Source organism: Myotis lucifugus, unplaced genomic scaffold (genome assembly GCF_000147115.1).
Source record: "Myotis lucifugus unplaced genomic scaffold, Myoluc2.0 scaffold_9, whole genome shotgun sequence".
NCBI classification, from domain to species: Eukaryota; Metazoa; Chordata; class Mammalia; order Chiroptera; family Vespertilionidae; genus Myotis; species Myotis lucifugus.
The window spans coordinates 6,283,095-6,306,623 of NW_005871057.1; the positions used below are offsets into that span (position 1 = coordinate 6,283,095).

The following is a 23,529-nucleotide window of genomic DNA, read 5'->3' on the forward strand; positions in this document are numbered from 1 at the left end:
GTTTTATCAGGTAATTATTATCCCAAAGTGTTAACTTTGGTAAGGGTACTAAAAGTACTCTGTGTTTTGTCCTGAGTGATAATTTGTCCCTACATTATTGGCCTAGAGAATATTTATCTCTCCTATATAATAAAGGTGGTAATATGCAAATTAACCCCCACGCCCTCACAAGGATGGCTGCCTATGACCAGGCCAGCAGGGGGGTTAGTGAGGGATGACCAAACGACTGAACAGCAAGCTGCGTGGGGCAACAGTGGGGGGGCCATGAGGGGTGACCAGCCTGGCAGGGGGGGCAGTTAGTGGCAACCAGGCTGGCAGAGGGGTGCAGTTGGGGGCAACCAGGCTGGCAGGGGGGGCAGTTGGAGCGATTAGGCTGGCAGGGGGGCAGTTGGGGGCAACCAGGCCGGCAGGAGGGGCAGTAAGGGGTGACCAGGCTAGCCGGGGGGGGTGCAGTTAGGCTGGCAGGGAGGGGGCAGTTAGGGGCAAACAGGCAGAGGGGGGGGCAGTTAGGAGTGATCAGGCAGGCAGGCAGGTAAGTGATTAGGAGCCAGTGGTGCAGGATTGTGAGAGGAATGTCCGACTGCCGGTTTAGTCGGACATCCCCCAAGGGGTCCCGGATTGGAGAGGGTGCAGGCTGGGTGAGAGGGACCCCCCCATGCACGAATTTTGTGCACCAGGCCTCTAGTATATATATAAAACCCTCATATGCAAATAGACCAAATGGTGGAACAACCGAACAACCAAACAACTGGTCGCTTTGATGTGTGCTGACCACCAGGGGGCATGCGCGGAACATGGTGGGCATCAGCAGCAGGCAGCAGAGCGCAGAACATGGTTGGCTTCGGCCGTGGTGGGATAGTGGAGCAGGTGAGCGGGTGCGCCAGACCAAGGCGGGGCGCTGGTCACTGTCATTGGGGCGAGCCTCTGGTGGTTACTGAAAATTCTTTGCTTCCATGTGCCGCAGTCCTGCCGGCGCTCGCACCTGTTTCAGGTGCCGTCCCTGCTTGCACCTACTGCCAGCACTGGAACCGCCACTCTCACCCGCTGCTGGCACCCGGCGCCGGCCCCAATCACTTGGCACCGTCAGTGGGTGTGAGTGGGGGCTGCCACCCCATTGCTTTCAGGGCTTCTCCACCTCCCCTGCTCCTGAGGGGCAATCGGGGGAAACCCCGAGGAGTGATTGGGGCCGGCACCCGCCGCTCACACCCGCTGACAATGCCAGCTCTACTCGCACCCGCTGCTGGGGCCGGCCCCAATCTCTCCCTGCAGGCAGCGGGAGCGGGGTTGCCAGCAGACAGGGGACCCAGGGCTGCGGTGGGAGGGGCCGGGCTGGTGCATGGAGGATGGGCCAAGACTCGCCCCTGTGCCCACTGCAGCCTCATAGCCCACAGTTCCTTTCAGGGTGCATGAATTCGTGCACTGGGCCCCTAGTCTTCTATAATCCTACTGAAGTTTTTTTTTTCCCCCAAAGTCGTGATGAAGTTTTATTAAACCCTCATTACTTTATAAGGCTTAGGAAAAAAAAAATCTACTGAAGGGCACAACTCTTCACTACAAATAAATTGGGTGCCAGTGGCAGCTACTAATTCAAAGCAGCTTTTGGATCTGAGCAGAAAGTTTTAAAATTCTCTGAATTATAGCTTTAACTTAATTTTTCATCCAGAAAAGTGAAGCAGCTTCTTCTTTTCTTTTTTTAAACAAACTTCTTTAAAAGGAGAAAAGAGGACATAGGACAGGAGGAGATATAATAGAAGCAAATGTTTTAGTTCCAGATTTGCAGTCCCGTTCCTTGGTGATCCCATCCCTCAGGGAAATTGAATGTAAAGTATGGGCCATGGTCAAGGAACTATCCAAGAGATTTAGTACTTACTATCCAAGGACCATGCCTGGCTTCATTCTAGCACAAAATTCAGTCTAACTTTAATTAGGTCTGCCTGCTTTCTCTCAGTGGAGGGTTCCCTCCTCCCTATGCTTTTTGTCCTCTTTTCCAAAATGTCAATAAAATTTATTCATATGATATTGCCAGATTTTCTAGAGTGTTTTTTAATGTCAAAGGTGTTTATTTGTTAAGGTAGAAAGTTGGGAAATAAATTATGAAATTAATGAAACCAGCTGGATAATTATTTAGCAACTTAAATAGGTGCTAAAGCCTGAATCCCTGTCTGAGCTTGGTCGGGTGGTAAGAGCCTATTTTATGGCAGATATTTTCCAAGTTACTAGTGAGCCAATAAAGCAGGGTCAACTAAAAATAAGTCAACTAAAACCTTCTATGTTTCAAAATTTCAATAGTTTGGACCCTGCTCTTTGTTGAGATTCTTTCTTGAAGAGGTTGTAGAAGAAAAGCAACTAGACACATCTGTTCCCTGCCCATCCCCCACCCCCCTTAAAATGCTTCTTTATTCATTCAGTTGTTTCACTCTCACAAAATATACAGCATATTGCCAAATAAGTCTGTAAGGAAAATGGAAATCCCAAACAAATAGGCCAGCTATACAGCTGTTAATCTCTTAGCTAATTGGAATATTGGCAAATTCAATAATGTGTTCAAGGTTTTTGAGTTCAATTCTACAAAATGTTAACGGTGACCAGAGCTCTATCTTGACACTTAAGACTGTTACTCATTATATGAATAATTGGTTTCGAAAACACAGGGCAAATACAGCCAAGTAAGTAGGATGCCTGGGAATTTTTTTTCACTGCCCTTTCTTAAACCAAACAAACAAACACAGCAACAATACTAGAACTGTACCAAAATGAAAGTGTGCTTAAAGGTGATTTTCAAAGCTTAGAAATCTGGGGGGAAATATCTAGTTAAAAAAATGTATGCACTTTTGATACTGAGAAGTTACAACAGTGTGTATAAAGTGCGGCTGTGTGCTACTGATTTAGGAGGTATTCATGTAAACATTTTATCTTAACACTTATTTAAAGATTTTTAATTAAAAATATTATTAGCATGACAGATACTTTATGGATATTATTGTTAAGAACAAGGCAAAATACCGTGAAAATAAAAGTAAGACAATTAAAAGGATGATACTAAGTAAATTACTAGTACAATTAGTATGTGAACATGGCAGAAATCATGGGGGATCTATGTAAATGACTAATGAGAGGGAAACTGCATTGTGAATATCTGTTTTAGAAATGATATCTTACAGAAATAGAATCCTTGAATTCCAAGATGTGGAGTGTCCTTGAAATATGTCTGATCTAGCCATCTACTATTATCTCTCTCTCTCTCTCTCTCTCTCTCTATATATATATATATATAAAAGGCTAATATGCTAAGTATCCCATCATCCGCCTGGTTGCTATGATGTGCACTGACCATGAGAGGGCAGATGCTCAATGCAGGAGCTGCCATGACGTGCACTGGCCATTTATAGAGAAACAGCACACCACGGACCTGGCTCCCACAAAAACAACACTTGACTTCCCCCAAGTGTGACACAGGTCCTGCCACCATTCCAGAGCAACAGCCCACCAAATCGCAGCCGAAGCTGCCGAGACCCCATGGCGCAAAATGCAGCCCACAGCCCAGCCCAGCCAAGCCCAGCCCAGAAACAGTGGCTGTGGGCGCCGGGTGAGGACGTCATGAAGCAATGCCTGGCTTCCTCTCCCTAGCAACTAGCCTCCTTGGAGTTTCTTCAGCCCAGGAATACGGCTTGCTTTATAGCCAGGTGCAAACATTTTACACTTTAATCAAATGTCTGTGAAGGGTTTTCCAGTGCCTCATCTCATTTGATCCTCACAGAAGTCCTGGAGTAGGTAAATAGGAGACCCAGTGGAATCCTATTTTCTTTTCCTTAGCCAGAAAATGGAGATTTAGAAAGCTTAGAAACTTGACCCGACTGAAAAGAAGTAAGAAATGGTGGACCTTGAAAATGACTTCAGGTTTTCTCACTGTGCAGAATATAGTCAAACACTGCTGCAGTTAAATATTTTACCCTTTGTTCTCCCAGCGTGATCTATAATAATAATGTGCTTCATGTTGATATTTACTGTTGTGTTGCTGACAATTACCTGAAAGAGAAGTTGGGGTGCTTCACTGGGCTGGCAAAAGTTTAGCTAAATCAGAAAGCAGGTCTAATTAAGCAAATTTATTCAATATATATAAAAGGCTAAGTTGACTTGCACATATACATATAAAGCTCTCGCTGGCGCCAGTTGCACGTGTGTGTTTCGATCTGTCATTGTTGATTGTGAATTTGGTTGACACTTCTATTATAGAGAATGGGTGACTAGCGATGTTAAAATATTTCTTCTAATTGATTTCCTTTCAATATGCACGAATCTGTGCACTGGGCCTCTAGTTCTATCATAATCATGTAGCCTCTCTTTTTGGATTTCCAGTGATGGAGGATCACTAACCCCTGAGCAGATGACATGCTCTATCACTAGATATACAACAGTTAAAGTTCTTCTGTATAGCTCAACATCTAGCTGGTAGTTATTACATGATCTCAGTCTGTCTTCATGATATGTAGAGATCAAGTCTAATCCTTCTTTGGTATGAGGCAATTTCAGTATTTTGAAGAAACTTATCATCCTCTTCCATTTTGATTATGTAATGTTTTGTTTTTATTGTAGTATGAGTTTGTATTTGATATTTGTGTGTGTGTGTGTGTGTGTGTGTGTGTGTGTGTATGTGTTTGTGGCTACATCACACTGACTCATTGAGTCTTCCTTTTTTCTAAAGTCTCCAAGTGTTTCTCCATCTGTATGTTGCTGACTCATATCTTCCCATCCTGTTGCTGCTGGCTTTGGGCCCAATTTTAGGTCTTACGAAATAATCCTTATTCCTATAAAACTTAACTTTGTTTACTTCTATTGGTCATTCCATCCTGACAGGATCTGTTTGGATACTGCACTGTTAATCTTGTCATTCCTCCCTGCTTAAAATGGTATCTGCAAACCCCCTCCCCCAGCCCCCTAAATAGAGATTCTTTTCCATCTCACTTTATTTCCCTAAATAGAAATGTAATGATGCATACATACTCTCTGTGGCAATCTGTGACCAACTCTATTAGTTCTGTTGGGGCACTAATAGTTAGCCAGTTCTCACTGGTGTGGCAATTGCAGTATGACATACCACCCCCTTGAAGCTCTCCTCTTCCTTGACCATTCTGTACGCTCACCTGAGATCACCTGGATTTCCCCAACATCCAGCTACTTAAAGTTTAACACTAAACATAGCAGAGGCCCCATAACACCCTCCTCTAGCACTATAGCCTGTTCCCATTCTGAAGCAGTTGTTAGTATCTTGAATATTATCGCTGGATATAATATGATATGTGTGAACTTCATAACCATGAACTGACCACTTACCTAATTACAATTTCTAGTTTTCTAGAATGTACTTGAGATGCAGGAAGGATTTTAGAAGGAATTTTGAGTGATGAAAGCTCTCCTATGAAAATTGTGCCTCTCTCTCAAATCAGGAAAAGCTTCAGGACTTTATTCTACATATCAGCTTATTTAAAAAAATATAAATATACATATATATTTTTATTTATTTCAGAGAGGAAGGGAGAAGGAGAGAGATGGAAACATCAATGATGAGAGAGAATCATCAGTCGGCTTCCCCATGCACGCTCCCTCTGTGGGGTTTGAGCCCCCAACCTGTACATGTGCCCTGAACGAGAATCAAACTGTGACCTCTTGGTTCATAGGTCAATGCTCAACCACTGAGCCATGCTGGCCTGGCTCAGCATATTCTTCATTTTACTTTGTTTCATCTGTGTGCTGATCCAGCAGTTGTGTCATATTTTCCTTTGGTAATGTAGTAGAAAATATATGATGGTAATTTTCATTCATTTATATGCACATACCAACTGTTGATTCTTGCTTCTGCATGCCCATGGAGATGAGTACTTCGTATATATTAGTGAGGAAATTATTTTGATAACCTTGTTAATATACATGGGTAAGCCTAGCAAAAAGGGACACTGGTAGGCAGAATAAAATCTCTTAATATGTTATCTTACATGGCAAAAAGGACTTTACAGATGTAATAAAGGGAAGGATTTTTAAATAGGAGATTATTCTGTGTTTTTTTGTTTTTTTTCTGGGTGGGCCCAGTGCAATCTCAAGAGTTGTTCTAATGGAAATTAGGGGGTAGGAGAGCCAGAGTCAGCCGAATAAGAGAAATTGGAAGCAGAGGTTGTAGGATGTAAGCAATTGCTGGCTTTGAAGATGGAGAAGGGCCCATGAGTCAAGGAATGGCCTCTGTCAATTGGAAAAGACAAGGAGCTGTAATCTTCTCTAGAGCCTCCAGAAAGAGTAAAATCCTGCTAATACCTTGATTTTAGCCCAGTGAAAGCCATTTTGGGGCTTAGGGCCTCCAGAACTGTAAGATAATAAATTTATTGTTTTTGCCACTAAATATGTGGTAATTCATTACAGTTATAATAGAAAACTAAAACAGTCACCAATATCTATGTTTGGAGTTATAATTCACCCTTTTTGCCAATGATTACAATTAACTAACTTTAGTTCTTGCAGTGGTAAGTACAAGCCAGAGGACAGAGAAACAAAATTGCCCCCATTCCTCCATTGTTGAGACAGGAAAGCTTGGGACTTTGTGCGATTGGTGTTCTCTCTCACAGGTCTACTCCAAATTCCCTACTGCTTCTCTGCCACCATTTCTTTTTCTATTCATCCTCGGATTCACTTAGTTTCAAATCTGTATAATATATAGGTTAGTCAAAAAGGACAAATTAAGTCCATGTTAGAATAAATATAGAAGGCCAGTTTTCAGAATGATCTTTTGACAGAAGCTCTTAATACCTATTGAAGCCCCTCTTGGGATATGATTTGAACATGTGTTGCTTACTTGTCATAACAGCACCTTTTGTTCTAAATATGAGTTATACTGTAAGCTGGCTTGCCTCGGGGTTAACCTCTACTGAGGTCTGCTTGATGCAAAGTAAGTGCTAAGGCTGAAGTTTAGGAAATAAGGATAGATGTAAAAATTAAATAATTCAAGAAATATACAGTGGTGACTTCTCAGTAGAGTTGAAAAATTAATTTTCATCAGAGTTGAATTCTGGAAGAGGAAAAACTGTAAAGAAGAGTCTGGTATTACTTTAATCATCTGTTTTTGAAGTTTTTAAAAGACTGTAAGGCTTTTGGGTCAATAGAAAAGTCAATAGATGCAGAACGCTCCATGGTGAAATCCCTTCCCTCCCAGACAGCTTTCCTGTATCCTGCACTAATTTAGCACCATTTAGACCTTTTAGTCAATGCTGTTAGTTGCAAAAGAAATGGGGTGGGCCAAAGGGAATTGACTGAAACATACTTGTGCTCCTTTATTGTGCATTAGTCTTCTAGAATAACCCAGGGTTGTTTTTTTTTTTTTGTTTTTGTATTTTGTTTGTTTTGTCTTTTGTAAATGGAATAGGGGCAAAGAGCTCCCCAGTGCAGAGATTTCATGACTAGAGACACTAGAGCAGTAGCAGAACTGTTTTTCCCTAATTTCTCTCCTCCCTCACTCTGTGATCTTGGATGGGAGTCTTTATTTTTTCACTAAGAAGATGGGGAAAGCATTTGTGACATCATACGATGCAAATCATAATATTTCAAAAACAAGAAAATTCTATACATAAAGTATAGATTATTATATAAACTTCCCCATCATTCTTCTCACCTCCTCTAGCCACTTTGGGATTCCAGATAGAATCACAGGATGAGACAGGCTTGTGCAACCAGCATCGACTTTATTGTGGTGACAGCACTACTGAAATGCTGTCAGCACCCCTGTGACAACTGTGGGTTTGTTGTGCTGATGTTGCATTAATCTCCCAATATCTTTTCCCGCCCTCAAAATTATTAATGCATCATAATCCGTGTACAAACAGTGTTAGTCCCGGAGTAGTTGTGTGTGAGCATAATGTAGATAATGAAACTCTTGTTTTGTTTGAAAGTTAGGCTTATGGTTGAGTGCACTTCCTACCATGATGATCATTTTCAGCATGTGGAGCCCATTAAGCAGGGTTGGAGTTGGATTCACAGCTTAATGTGTTAACACTGCATCTGTTTCTACCCTGATGATAACACCTGGATCAGTTTAGAACTTGTGTAGAAGTTTAAGATGTGGTGTAGTTAATTTCTAAAACAACTGTTGATCTTTATATGTGTGAACCCCATGGTCTTTCACATTCCAGATGAATTCACTGCCATTTGAACATGCTTATACCTGTGTGCGCTTTCAGAGTGGGAAATAAAAAACACCTGTCTACCCTTCTAGGAGCTTTGTTTTCTCTTAAATTGTGAGGGGTGGCAATGATGAGATTATTATTTTTCTTTCCTTTTGGGATGGATAGGAAGATGCCTTTATGTTGTACTTGTGTAGCCTTTATCGAATGTTCACTAAAAATGAATAGTTGATGGATGGAACAAAGGAACAAAGCAGTTGCTTCTTGCTTTGTTAAAACACATGCATACACACAGTCCAAGCTATTTATGATGCCATGAGTAAGTCATTGATTCCCCCTGGGAGCCCTGAAATGGACAGGCATTAAAAATTAAAGAAAGGCGATTCTGTTACCAAGACTGCACGCCTTATCTCTGTGGCTGAAAGCAAAGCAGAGTGCCAGTTCACTGGAGCTTTGAAAAATGACTTTTCCCAGTGACCTCCTTGCCTTTTAAAGACAGCAGAGTTTAGAGTTCCTTTTTAAAGTGGTAAATGCCCTTGGAGAGTTGTAGTACAGTTATATTCCCATTAGAAAGATTGAACTTCTCTCCAGGATGCCTTCAGAAAAGAAACCATTAGAAGACAGGGCCGATAGAGCATTTGGGGATGCCTATTTTGTTATCCTCCCCAAGGCAACTTTTAATGTTAGTTTTTCAGTGTGAAAATCCATCTCCTGTGAGTAGAGTGACCATGATAGAGTGCATGACATTGCCTTTTCTCACAAAGTGATCACATTTCTGATTTTAAACTCTTCTAGACTCCATTCTGGGCCATCACAAATTATAGCCCATTTACTGTCCACCTGCATAGGGTTGGCTTAGATGAAGACTGTAAAGAGGATATTTTTAAATGTATGTTGCCCCTTTTTATTAGCAAAGATACAAAAGGTTTAATAAATAGTGTCATGCTTTTAAGAACCTGCTATTTTTGAACCATATTGCTGTGTGTGTGTGTGTGTGTGTGTGTGTGTGTGTGTGTGATTGCAAATGCATAGAGTAATTCTTTTTTAACTTTGTGCAAGCAAAAATAGGCTTTAGACAGCTAAAAATATTAGTTTTCCAATCTAATTATAGTGTCTTTGTTAGGATGGATGTTTTTTAGTAAAAAAAAAAATACCAAGCCCAGCTTCTTCAGTGGTATGCAACTGTTGTCCTTCCAATGAAGCGGCTTCCCAGAATGTCCTAATTAGGCTGTGCACTATGACATAAGTCCTATGACTCTTCCTTCTTTTTCTTATGCTTTTTGATCCCCTCACTTAACCTTGCTGTCATCCATCCTCCCAGATGAGTTAGACTGCTGTGAACATCATTCTCGAGCTCTTAGATTGGCTAATGGCCTTAATTTATGATTAATACAGGCACAGTTTCAGGTCGGAGCGCTGGGGGAGGGAGGAACAGAGGTCCTGGAGGACATGCTAAGAGAAATGATAAATGACACCATAACTGAATGCGAGCTGTAGTGATATTGACTGACATTTCAGAAAAAAAATATACTCTTTTATGGAATCTAGGAAGACAAGGGAGGTGATTCATTGTACTTACAATCATTCATTAAGTGCCTACTGTGTGTGCTTGTCTTATGAAGTTTTATCTTCACTAGAAAACTGAATCATATAGCTAGTAAGTTCAAGGGGAAGATTTCAAATCAAGACTTGGCTAACTCTAAAGTGTGGAGTGTGTGTGTTTAGTAACACTTAACATTGATTTCAGGAGTTGCTTCAGATGAAAGGTGAATATAGTATTTTCCCCCATACAGATTGGAGTGAAAAGTTATATCAGTTATGCTTAGATTTCTTTGATTGAATACCATTTTCCATTCTCAAACTTAGGTTCTGCTTATTCTTCCATGCTTTGTTAATTTATTTAGTTAGCACAGTTACTTATATGTTGAAAGTGTTTTCTTTTATTGGCAATGGCTAGTGTGACAGAAATGATGTGTAGTAAAGACAGTGGTGGTCAAGATTGAATAAAAATGATCTGTGGTCTGGTTTAGGAATTTCCAGTGTCATGGAGGTTAGGTGATTAAATGGCCATAGATATGGAGTGCTAAAGAGGACACTCCACATATCCCACTGTTCTAAGTTTGAGAATTTGGGGGTTAGCAAAAGGATAAAATAAACCAACCTTAAGATGCTAAAAGGGACACGTTGGTGCTTCATAATTTGTTCATCACATGAGATCTGAGTGAGCTGATAAGTTTTCATTTAACATTCAGCATATGTATTTTGAGTGCCTACAATGTGATTTATTTAAAGGGCGACACAGCTCCCTGAAGTTTAATTTATTTCTTGATTGCCATTCAGTGAATGACATCTGTATTAGAAAGTATTTTATATTGGAATGCCCATACACTTTAATGGCAGAGTTAATGTCCCTTTCTGTCCTTATTCTTGGATGAAATATCTCTTGCCCCCCATTGACAAATTAAGAGTGTTGCTGGTGGTTTGTGGACCAAATGTTTGGGTACTTTGGGTAGGCTCATCTGTGTTAGTTTTAAATTGGAGTGTTTTCCTCCTTGCCTATCTGTTTTTCATCAGGGCTCGTATATTCTTGTGTCCAAAAAGACTCTCTGATTTAGCTGTGAGGCTGATTTTATTGTAGGGATGTCTGTGTATCCTGTCATCACAGGCAACCCTGGTGAAACTCCCCGGGTTGTGCGTGTGTGTTGCTGCAATATGTTCAAAGTCTGATCTTTCTCAGATGCATGTGTGTGTGTGTAACTATTTTATAGTTGAAAAGGGATGCAAGCAGCAAAATTTCTTCCAGAATATGTTTTCTATTATATTTTGCAACATGAAATTGTAGGTTCGTTTTTGGCTTTCATAAAGCTGCCTTTTCCACACGTCACTGGAAGGCAACTAACACCTTCCTTTGACTCAGGTTTTCCAAAACTCCTTAGTGTTAAAAGAAGACTTTCTTTTTGAATTGCAGAAATTAAAAGAATATGGCACAAAGCATTTTTATAGCTTTATTGAGTCTTGAGGGCAGATATATGGGTTCCAGACAAAATGCAATAATAGACTAGGATTTTACTTTCAAATTGTCTTACAAACACTTCTCATTGGAGATTTATTGTCCGTGTGGAGGAACAGAGTTGCTTTTAAGGTTAAATGGAGTAGGTTGGAGAACAGTGTTCATTCAGGGTCTTTCTCTGTGTCTAATATGTGCTCTTCTTTAATTTAACCCCTGCAGCTCTGGGTTCATATTTTATAGTAGTTTTGTGAGGATAAAATGAGATCACGTCTGTGTGCTTTGTAAGCTTTGTCAGTTTCAGTGCAAGTATGAAGTAGCACTAGTATTTTATTATGTGTGTTTAATTAGCATTATTGCCCCATTGACATGGTCAGGAAAATTTTTTTTCTCTGGTAGAGGACATAGATACATCCCGGCAGCAGTAAGAATAAGATATCTCTTAAAACTCTCTTACTGTTCACACAGCAGTTCAACCAACCACTGTCATAAAAAAACAGAACACCCAACATAGCATTGGAGAAATTTGGCTTTTTTGTGAAAACTAGTTTCCCTGAAACTCTGAAGGATAAACAGGATAGAGTGTGTAATTGTGTATGATGGTCTCTTTGGCATATTTGTTTGTTAGGGCTGCCGGAACAAAACACCACGGATTAGGTGGCTTAAACAACAACAATTAATTTTCTCAAAGTCCTGGAGGTTAAAAGTTCCAGGTCAAGGTGTAAGCTGGTTTGGTTTCCCCTGAGGTCTTTGGCCTGCAGATGGCTACCTTACATGGTCTTTTTGGTGCATGCACCACTAGTGTCTCTCTCCATGTCTAGATTTCTTCTCGTGAGGACGGGGATTTTGATTCTGTGTGGGCGGCTCAGATCTTCTGCTGCGATTGTCTCAGGCAGGACTCAGCTTCTCACGTCCGCATCTGTTCACATCCGCTTACTCCCAGGGCGCTGACAAGGGTTCAGGATCATCATGCACATGAGCACATTTTGTAATATGTAAAAGCATGAGACAAATGCAAGATGCTATTATAACATGAATACCTGTGAGGGATGCATGGGCAACATGTGGAAAATTTTAAGTAGAAAAGACAAAGGATCCTTGCAAACGTTTGGCTAGAAGAAGCTTCTTGGCTCTTCTCTTTGGCTGAAGCAGAGGCATGGATAAAGAAAGGTGACTTGGTTAAGACTTAATTCAGAGAAGACAGGAGTTAGGCTAACAGAGAAGCCAAACATCTGGATAATGCTACATGAACGTCTTCCTACCCCCAACGCCTGTTCTCTCAGAGCATGTTAGTGTCTCGTTTTAAATTTTCTCCTCCCCCCCCACCCCCATCCCCAATTTTGTGGTCTGGCAGTGCTCAGGCTGAGCACCCTTAGCGGGGTCACAGGCAGTGGCCATGGCCAGGAGACACTCTCCCTGTTTCCCTTAAGTGAAGATGATGATCCCTCCTCAAGGCTGTGATTTTAAAAAATGAGGTAATCCTTGTGTAGTTGGGAAAACTACCTTGTACTGTAGTAGATCCGCTCTGAAATTTACATAGCACATTGATGCAAGAAGGCAAGTATTGTAGTTGAAGAGGCATCCTCTCACCTTGCCGTGCCTACCTATGTAGAGTGTGTTTGGATAATCAAATCCTTAAGCACAAAGATTGTGTCTTCTTTGATTCTGTAAAAGCGCAGAGAACAAGACCTTGCACAAAGTAGGTGTTCGATCATGCAGAGAAAGGTAAGTATCACATGATCTCACTTATATGTGGAATCTCGTGAACAAAATAAACTGTTGAACAAAATAGATCCAGAGACATAGAAGCATGGAACACACTGTCAAATCTCAGAGGGAAGGCGGGGGTAGGTGGGAAGAGATCAGCCAAAGAACTTGTATACCTGTATATATAACCCATGGACACAGACAATAGGGTAGTGGAGGCCTGAGGCGAGATTGAGGGGGAGCGGGCTCTAAGGCAGCCGTGGGCAAACTACGGCCCGCAGGCCGTTTGAAATGAATAAAACTAAAAAAAAAAAGACCGTACCCTTTTATGTAATGATGTTTACTTTGAATTTATATTAGTTCACACAAACACTCCATGTATTTCTCACTTGAAATCTGGTGTCCGATAGAACCCATTCATTTTTGAAGGCTTTGAATTTCATAAAAAGACTACAATCTGATGCTCATTTCTTTTATTCAAAAACAGTTAAACATTTGTAATTATTTTAAAATAGAAAAATTTAAGGAACCAAGTCATACTTTACAATGTATCCTAAAAAATTTTCTTTAAATCACCTTTTTGTAGATTGTGAATTTATGAAAACTTATGAAGCTGATTGAAATCCATAAATTACATAGTGTACTAAAGTGATTCCTATACTTGAGTTAACTTTTGGGAGTGAAAAATCTCCATAGTATCTTTTCTAGTGGATACTGATTTCAAGTTTGGAGATTTAGGAATAAAGATATTTTCATTAAGTGTTTAAGTTGAGAATTCTGATTAAATTTAGCACAATGTGGAGGAGGTGCATTTGGATAATCACATTTTTTATTAATGTTAGGATGACATAATATGGATATAATGAGCAAATTATATGGAAATACTAATATTGTATTTCATCATGCAAATTGCAAGGCAATGGAAATTATTTTCAGTTAAACAGGTAAACATTAAGGTAGAGGATTCCTTTAATCAGTGAAATTAAATGCTTGGGGTATGGTTTTTCTGATAATCTCATGTTAGTTTTTGCTTTAATCTTGCAAAATGCTTTTCATGTAAATACTTTTCAAAATATCTTTAGGTAACTGAAGTTTTAATTTTAAATGATCAGCTTTCTTTTGAATTGATTATTAATTAGTTTTCAGGGCCAGAGGGAAATTTTTATATATATTTCCCATAGAAATCTGAAAATGACAGCTTTAATTTATCTGAGGAACTAAAGATACTTTAAACATATTTAACCAAGATTTCTCCGTCTCATTTTCTCCCACTATGGGAAGAGTGTTGGGTAAATTCTAGACTTGGGGTGAGGAGGGCGCTTCCTCATCCAGAGAGCTCTCCGAGAGGTCCGTATCCTGGCAGCTGTGCTCCGGGAGCTTAGTTTAGCTGAAGCAGGGACCCCATTTAATCAGAAGCTTCTAGGAGAAACTCCCACAGGGATAGAGGGAAGGGTCTATGAGAATATTCCTTTCCTTACAGTTACTTGAGAGCTCTGACCCTTGGATGTGTGACCACAGGGTCTTGATTATTTCCTGTGGCCTCTTTTCATTTAATATCTATATGGCAACAATTTAATTTTTTTAAGTGTTCTTTGTTTAGGAAGTTATCATCTCTGCCATTGAAGCATTTACAGTCTAGTAGAGGGAGATTTAAGATAGAAAAAAGTAAGTGTTATAGGTGTCATGATAGATTCATGGCTAGAGCTTAAAGCTTTTCATTTCCTCTGGGAACTGGAAACCTAACACTGTCTCCCAACAGTCTAGCACCCTGTGCTGAAATGTACTTGCTCTACCTGAAGGGCCTCTAGGAATGTGAAATACATTGCTTATTTCCAAACTAAGACAAACTCTAGATGTTACAGTATTTCTCTCTTTCCCCTACCACATTAGCCAAGTATTTGCATATTAAGTGAAGTTTTCAAAATATAATGACTTATCCCTAAAGAGGGACTCTAATTAAAAGATTATAGGTTAAGTGGCAAATGAGTGCCAAAGACATTTGGGTAAGCCAGTTAACCTGATGGTTTTTTACAGTTAATTATTATTGGGTGAGCAGAGGTTAGTACTCAGAGTGAGTAAACTTTTAGGGGAAAGTGATATTTCCCTATAAACTTAAAAAAATGTAGACTTTTTCTAAAAGGTGAGTGCATCCTATCAGTATGAATCATTTCTAATTAGAATTCAGTTTATCAAACATATATTGAGTACTACTGTGTGCTAGTCTCCAAAAGATAAATAAAGACCTGTTAGACTTGTATTTCAGGAAGTTTCTCTATCCATAGCATGTGTGCAATGGATCAAAGGTGGAATGCAAGCAGGCAGGGATAGCTGTTTAGTTCAGTCTACCAAATATTTATTATGTACCTGATATGTGTTGGGCACTGGGAGAAAGCATAAGGCATAATTCTTTCCCTGAGGGGACTTAACATCCTAATGAGAGAAAAAGGAAAATGAACAGGCAATTTCAGCATGCAAAGCAGTGCGGGTGGGAAATAATGAAAGCCTGAATGAGGGTAGTAGAAAAGCAAAGTTAGCTGGTATGACAAGGGAGATGTTTTGTGAGGAAAGTTATTTGGATTCAGACTTACTGAAAGGGCAACTAACAATATTACTTGATAGTTATACAGTGCTGTATTATTTAGTACTCTTTTGACTGTGGATGTCAGCAGTTCAAGCTAGCTTATGAGGAAAGGGCATTTACTGGCTTATTTAATAGTGCTCGCTTCAGGCATGACAGGATCCAGCTGCACCAGGAATTGACTTTTGGTAATTGATCTGGGTTCTTTTGTGTTGGCTTCATTCTTAGGCAGGCTCTGTCTTCAGAGAATGTTCTAGTAGCTCTAGGATTTCATCTCATCCTCAAAAGAGGATGACCTCTTTCTTCCAGTAGATTATTGGGGCTCTCTTGACTCTGATTGGCCTGGCTGGCTGCTAAGTCAATTGTTGTGGCCAGGAATGAGGATGGGGGATATAGTACACTAACCAGCAAGTCATTTGCTGACCTTTCATCATGAGGTCAGGGTAGCCTCACCCTATCCACATGGACTGAGAGTGGATGTGAGCTGTTTTCAAAAGGAAAGACAGGAGACTGTTAACTAGAAGAGGTCCGAAAAAAACAGCGAGTTTCTGTTACAAATTTACAAGGCTAAGTAAATGGCAAACATTTTAAGTTAACGTTTCCTTGTTTGATCGCTAACACAACAATTTGTGAGAAGCAGCATTATTATTATTATCCACCAACCATCGTAAGGAAGCTGAGCTTTAGAGAAGCTAACGGGCCAAAGGTAACACCTTTTGTTAGTAGACGAACGAGGATTTCGTTACTCTTTTCCCCAGTCAGGTGCAGATATCACCTGAGCAATTACAAGTGCAGCCTTATGAGCAACATCCAAGCTTGAGGTACAGATGGAGAAGGCATCTCCTGAGTAGCAGGTGTTAGAACTGACCACAGAGGTGGAAAGTGTAGAGAGAAAGAAGGTCAGGGGACAGAACTAGGAGAGAGACATCCACATTTAGTGAAAAGTGTGAAGGGGAGGCTAGCTAAGGAGAGTTAGAGAGTTAGAAAGAGGTAGTCAAAAGATAGGAGAATGAAAACAGTAATGTGTTAAAGACCAAAAATAAAGCTCCACACATGGTCATGATCATGTTCTGAGAGGGTCATTAAAGCTTAAGGGAATTTTAAGTGAAGTACTCATGACCATGACCCATAGATTTTGAAGGCTATGAACATGATAAATGAGCACTGTTTCCATTGATGGCTAGCATCAATTGTTTGGTGCTGCTGATGATAATAATAATAGCAGCAGCTAATGTGTGTTACATATATTACATATACACATTACGTTAAGTATAACAATGTACTTCTTGTTTACTGACTCATTTACTCCTCGCAATGGTCCCATATGGCAAGTACACTTAATATCTTTATTTTACAGATGAGAAATCAGGTATGGGGAGGTGAAGTAACTCTGTTTGTCCACTGTGTCATAGCTGGAACTTCATGTAGTGCACTTGGCTTCAGAATTGAGCTCTTTTTCATGAGTGTGCCATTTGATGTTTGAAGAGTCTGAGCCTCCTTCCTGCTCAGAGGACCAGTGGTCATCATTTATGTGGGCGCTTGTGACTGCAAAGGTCAATGGACAGAAAAAATAGCAGTGAGAGAAACCCAGATGAGGACAGTTGGGATGGCAGTCACATCATTCATGTTTCACAATAGCATTGGCCTTTGCCAGCATTTCCTAAGGGGAAAATCACAAGGCAGCAAAAACAAAGAGCCACAAATGAACAAAAGGGGACATGGGGCAAGAACTCCGTGAAGATCTGAGAGACGGGACCTTTGTGCTTCCAAGGACAGTCCCAGTCATGTGTGCCCTGGAGAATTCTGCTGCCAGTGGTTTCTCCTTCAGATCTGCTGCTCTGATTTCTTTACCTCTCCTGCAGTGGAAGATTTTAGTGCCTTCCTAAATTTCAGTCCCAATTCACAGAAATAACCTCGGAAATTATATCAGCATGAAATCTTGTTTTGAATTAAGGTTTTTCATTAGCCGAGAAGAGCTTTTACTATTTCCATTTTGGACTCGTGTAAGAAAACACAAATGGATGAAAATCTATTATGCCTAGTATTGAATGATTACCTTTACTTCTCATTTTGCTGGCACATTATTCAGATTCTATTAAAGCCTCTTTGGTCTGTATCTTTCTTAAAATGATGTGAGGGATGTGTAATGTATCCCTTATCACTGACGTGCATATGTGACATGACATATAGTAAAGCCCAGTACAATTTAGACTTATTTCATTTACTTTTGCCATAATATTCATCAGTTAAGTAAGAACCTTCCTAAGCAGGTAACACCTGCCAGAGAATGTTATCATACTCAAGTCTCCCTTTGGATAGTATGTTTTGCACATGGGTAAGGTCTTCTCTCACCCTTCCACTTTTGTTTTATTAATACTGTTTGCCCTTTAGATTTTTCCCCACAATGACAATTTAGGGCTCTACTTCATCAAAATTTTTTCTCACAGTGAAATTATGAGATTTGTTAATTTTCTTTTTTTAAAACCCTTATTTTGTGAGAGTTAGACTTGTAATATAGCTTGTTGGCTGCTTCATGTTACTAGACTTATTGCTATAAATATAAGAAATTCTGGCAGGTTTGAACAGATTTTTTTTTTAAGTATGAGTTTTACTTTTTTCTTAAAAAGTCTTTACAGAGTTGATTATGGTGATGAGCTAATAGCCTGTGGAAAACCTGGTTTGGAGACCATGGTTCTCCATCTGATATGGATCTGCCAGTGAGAGGGTATAGTGTTGTCGTAAACAGAATTTGCTTTCTAGCTTTCCTTACTACAGCAGCAAAGCCTTATCCCAGAATGCTTTGCTATTGAGCTTCCACTGCCCTGACTTGGATAGTATGAGCGTTTCTGCATTGATAATAGAGAAATTCACATCAATATCTAGGTTAATGTTTAGCAGAGGCCAGTTGGGTGTTCATTCTGAATTGCTTGAAGTCAGCTCTCTATGACAACAGTTTTTCATATTTCTTTTAAATTTTAATTATAACTCATCGAGTCTTAAGCAATTACTTCTGAGTTAGACTCTTGATGAATGTCATAGCAGGGTGTTTTAATTTAATAGATCCAGAATAACATCTGTTTCTAATATTTTAAAAGTCAGTTTACATGGAAATTCATTTAATATAGAGTCAATACATGGAGACTTGTAAAAATAAAAAATAAAAATGGAAAAGTCAAACCACTGTGATATAGTAGGTCTTCTGTGAACAAAGGATTTCACTTACAGCTAGGTTCAGTTGCCACTAGCTAACACCCAAAATATCACAGTTTAAAAAAATATACCAACTTATTTCTCACGCTCATGCAACGGGGAGGTAGTTAGCCCAGGGTTGGTATGTTCTACCAAGACAGGAACTCAATTTCCTTCAGTCTGTTGCTGTGCTGGGCATGATTTCTATTCCTAAGGACACTTTATGGGCCAAGATGGCTGCTAGACCCCCAGCTATTGCATCTCTGCTCCAGCAGGAAGGAGGTAGTGGTGGAGGGGAAGAGTGTGAAGCTTTTTTCCCCTTTAAGGACACTTTTTGGAAGTAGTACATAAAACTCTGCTTATGCTCCACTGGCCAACCACTAGTCACATGACCATCTATAGCAGCAATGGGAGTTAGGAAATGAAATCTTCTATCTAGGGACCATACACCATTAAAAATAGAAGGTCTAAGAGTATGCAAAAAGGCTGGAAATAGACATGGAAAAACAACTATCCCTACCACATTGAGTATTTTTTAAGACGTGATTTTAACAGACCTTCTGCCTTTTTATTGAGCATCTAGAAAAGTCAACTGGTAGATATAGAAAGAGTAGTATGGTGTTTCACATACAGTAGATAAATTATCAACTACTGATCAGTCTGTTTTATTTTTTATTATTTTGTAAAATATATTTTTATTGATTTCAGAGAATAGGAGAGAGAGAGAGAGAGAGAGAGAGAGAGAGAGAGAGAGAGAGAGGGAGAGAGAGAAATATCAACGATGAGAGAGAATCATTGTTCAGCTGCCTCCTGCATGCCCCCTACCGGGGATCAAGCCCGCAACATGGGCACGTGCCTTTGACCGGAATCGAACTTGGGACCCTTCAGTCCACAGGCTGATGCTCTATCCACTGAACCAAACCAGCTAGGGCAGTCTATTTTAATTTTAACCCCCAAATGTGCCCAAGTTCAGAGGTTGTGGGTCAAGCAGACTGCAATAAGGGACTTTTTATAAATTTTACCCCAGTCTTTGTAGAATCACAGTAGCAGCTAGCAGGACTGAGATGTCATTTGTTCTAGGTCTCCAGAACACTCGTGTATCTGCAAAGCAGTGTTCTCTGCTTCTTTACATAGAAGGCAAATGAACAATTACAAGTGTTTGTTAAATGATTTCAAGGTAAAACTATTATCATTATAGAAATTGAAGCTCAGAGAGGTTAATTGGGAGGCCGTTTAGAGAAGCTGTTGAAAACCAGCATTGACCAGCCATTGATCTCAAGTGGAATACTAACTCTACTATTTCTATTAAACACCTAGGATGGGTTTTTAATCTGTCCCATACTCTTGTTTTCGAAGTCACTCAGTAAATTATACAGCTGGGACTCGGGCATTTCTCCTTAAGCCAGGGCTTTTACAACCTGATTTTTGGTAAAATTCATATGGAAATTCCTTTAATCATGGCTGCCTCACAATGAAAGGCAGAACTGGTGGAGTGGCTATAGGTAAAGGTCTTCAGAGTGGCCACCCACCATCTATTCTTTAGGTATGCATGCATCCACATCCCCTTAAAAAGTCCTGACATTAGAGTAGGCAAGAGTTTTCTACTTAAGTGTCTCATTCCTGCTTTCTTCTGACTCATGTCCCTCTCTGTGTTCTGTAAGTACTGAGATAGCTGCACTGGAGATACAAAAGACTCCAGATGCCATCCTATTCTCTGGCAGGTATAATGCCATAGAACAGGAATACTCCAATCCTCCAAACTGAGTTATTTATGTGCTGCCTTCCACAATTGTACCTTATCCACTGTTGATTCCTTCATATCTATGTTTACATTGACTTTTTAATGTTTAACAGCTTAATTTTGAGTAGATATCTATGAAATCCAGCTTTGATGTGATAATTAAAATTTATTTCAATTATATGCTAAAACCAATATAGCCATTAAGAGGTTTACAAGGTTTGTGTATTTTCTCAGATACTCCTTGTGGTTTGTGGATCATATTTTGAGGATCCCATCATACTGGAAAGAGCATGGGCCATGAAACTTGACCTTGTTATTTCTGATTGCTGTGAATTTGGATTCTTTATTAATTTACCTTTCTCGATCACAATTTGCTCATTTGAGAGATGCACATAATATAATATCTATCTCATCAGTTATTCCAAGAATTAACCAAGAAGATACAGCCAAGGAGACCAGCAGAGGCTTGGCAGATAGGAAGTGCTCAGCAAATACTAGGTTATTCCTCCTTGAGTTACCAACCCTCAAAAGCAAGAGACAAGGAAGTGCATCCTTGTGGCATCTGGTGTAGATGACACTAAGTCTTGTGAGAGCTCAGAAGGGGCAAAGGCTGAAGTTTACTGGAGTGTAGGAAGAGGGGCAATATTTGGATAGATGGAAAGCCATTCTTGCTCATCTCTCCAGCTGTATAGGACTCAGTGGTGGCGAAACTATGACACACGTGTCAGGTGACACGCGAACTCATTTTTTTGGTTGATTTTTCTTTGTTAAATGGCATTTAAATATATAAAATAAATATCAAAAATATAAGTCTTTGTTTTACTATAGTTGCAAATGTCAAAAAATTTCTATATGTGACACGGCACCAGAGTTAAGTTAGGGTTTTTCAAAATGCTGACACACCGAGCTCAAAAGGTTCGCCATCACTGGTATAGGTCCTTGCTACTCAAAGTGGGGTCCACAGACCAGCAGAGTCAGTTTTACTTGGGGATTTGTTAGAAATGTGGAACCTGCCTGTTAACAAGATTCCCAGATGATGTGTATGTTTGAGAAGCATTGCTCCAGGCACAAATATTTTATTTAAAATGTATTTCCCTTGGGGGCTAGTTCTTGCTCTTAGTGTATCTCATGCACCAGTATCAGCTGGGGCTGTGCTTTTAAAGAATGCATATTCTCAGGCTTCACATCAACCTGGGGCCTAGACTCTGCATTTTTAGTCAGTGTGCCAAGTGATTTTTAGGACACTTGTTTAGCAACCTCTGCATTAAGGCTTAAATCAATGATAGAACCTCTGCATTTATTCTTCAAACATACTTGCATTCAAACAAGGAAGAAAGCTTTTGAGGCAAAGAAATACAATCCTAATTGTGGTGCTAGGAAGAAATAAGGGGAGGATCTCAATTCAATCTACATGTAAAGCTCATTCGCATTAATATGCATTCCTGGAACCCCAGCATAAAGTCTCATGACAACAAAGCTAGGGAGGAAGATAATATCTTACCACTCTCACCAAATATTTTTTCCTGTATTTTTCATTTGATTTTTTTTTAACATTTTGTTTTTCAGCCGTGCTATCAAGACTAATCAGGACCTTCTCCCAGAAACGCCATGGACGCACATTTTCTACAATGATTTCTGGGGGACTCTTCTAACCCACAGTGGCAGCCACAAGTCCTACCGGCCACTCTGCACGCTTTCTTTTCGCCTGAACCATGCCATCGGAGGGCTGAATCCCTGGAGCTACCATCTTGTCAATATCCTACTGCATGCGGCCGTCACTGGTCTCTTCACGAGCTTCTCCAAGATACTCCTTGGGGACGGATACTGGACCTTCATGGCGGGCTTGATGTTCGCCTCTCACCCCATCCACACAGAGGCCGTGGCAGGAATCGTGGGCCGGGCCGATGTCGGGGCCAGTCTTTTCTTTCTCCTCTCCTTGCTCTGCTACATTAAACACTGCTCTACCAGAGGCTACTCAGCCAGGACGTGGGGCTGGTTCCTGGGGACAGGGCTGTGTGCGGGATGCAGCATGCTGTGGAAGGAACAAGGAGTGACTGTTCTCGCAGTCTCAGCAGTTTACGATGTCTTCGTCTTTCACAGGCTGAAAATGAAACAGATCCTACCTACCATTTACAAAGTAAGTGATTGTTGGTGCTCAAGCATTGGATTTCTGAGTAATCTCTTGCTTGGTCCTATTTTACCATTTAAAAGGCAAATTTGTCCCTTTTCAAAGAGAATTTAACGTAAGTAACTTTTTGATCTTCAGTAAGTGGAAGTGTCCTTTCTGACCTTTCCCTACTAACCTGGGTTTCAGTCACTGATTTCTCAGATTTCTTTACTTATTTTCATGATTTCAAAGGAGGTGTAGAAGGATGGTTTTGCCTTGGAAAGATTATGCATCTTTAGAATTAATTTATTTTTATTCATTCCTAATTTCTGCTCCAACTCTAATCCTATACATTGCCTCCTATACATAATGTGTATTTGTAAATATATCACAGCTGGTAATAGAGCTAGATACTAGACTATAGAGGGGAAATCCTTCCCCGTGTTAATATTATTTTCCTGAGTTGACGATGGAAAAGAACCCTTCTCTGTAGTGTGCTAGGAACTCAAATTCTTAAACAATGAATCATATTCACCTTTTCCTTTTTGTAGTGTAATAGAATAGAAGAGTCAAAACAGAAAGTGGTTATTATAAGTTTTGCCCTGAGGCCAATTAAGGCCTTTGCTTCAGGGCTTAGTATTTGTTTCAAATGCAATGTTCTTGGAAGGTCAAAGAAGCACTTTGGGATCCCATACTCTTAAAGCGATCTGAACAGTTTTCTGCTAGAGTGTTCATCGGAGGCATTGGGTAAACTGGAACATCTTGAGAAAGTGCCTTCTACCTATTGCCCCATCCCCACTCACTCACAATAAACTTGCTTGCTTTGGCTTTAAGTATGCAGACTCCACGTGGCCAGGGTTTGCAAACCTCGGCCATGGTGTAGGCCAGCTCCTGCTGCTTCTTAGACACTTAAGCAAGGAATTACAGATTTGGAAATTTCCCTGAGAAAGCTGTCAAGTTTTCTAGTGTTGACTAACTTTTCCCTCCTCAATTCCCTATTTTGCTTGAAATTGAATTGGGAAGAAATTAAATTAAAAAATG

General features: G+C 40.1%; 1 protein-coding gene across 5 annotated transcripts in view; it reads left to right on the forward strand.

The window, feature by feature from the left end:
- TMTC2 (transmembrane and tetratricopeptide repeat containing 2) overlaps positions 1 to 23,529 on the forward strand; it is a 391,387-nt gene that overhangs the window by 127,532 nt on the left and 240,326 nt on the right. For all 5 annotated transcript variants that reach the window (XM_006083982.3, XM_023749765.1, XM_023749766.1 and 2 more), the window contains one exon: positions 21,948 to 22,518. In XM_006083982.3, coding sequence (XP_006084044.1) covers positions 21,948 to 22,518 — 571 coding nt within the window. The remainder of the gene's footprint in view (positions 1 to 21,947; positions 22,519 to 23,529) is intronic.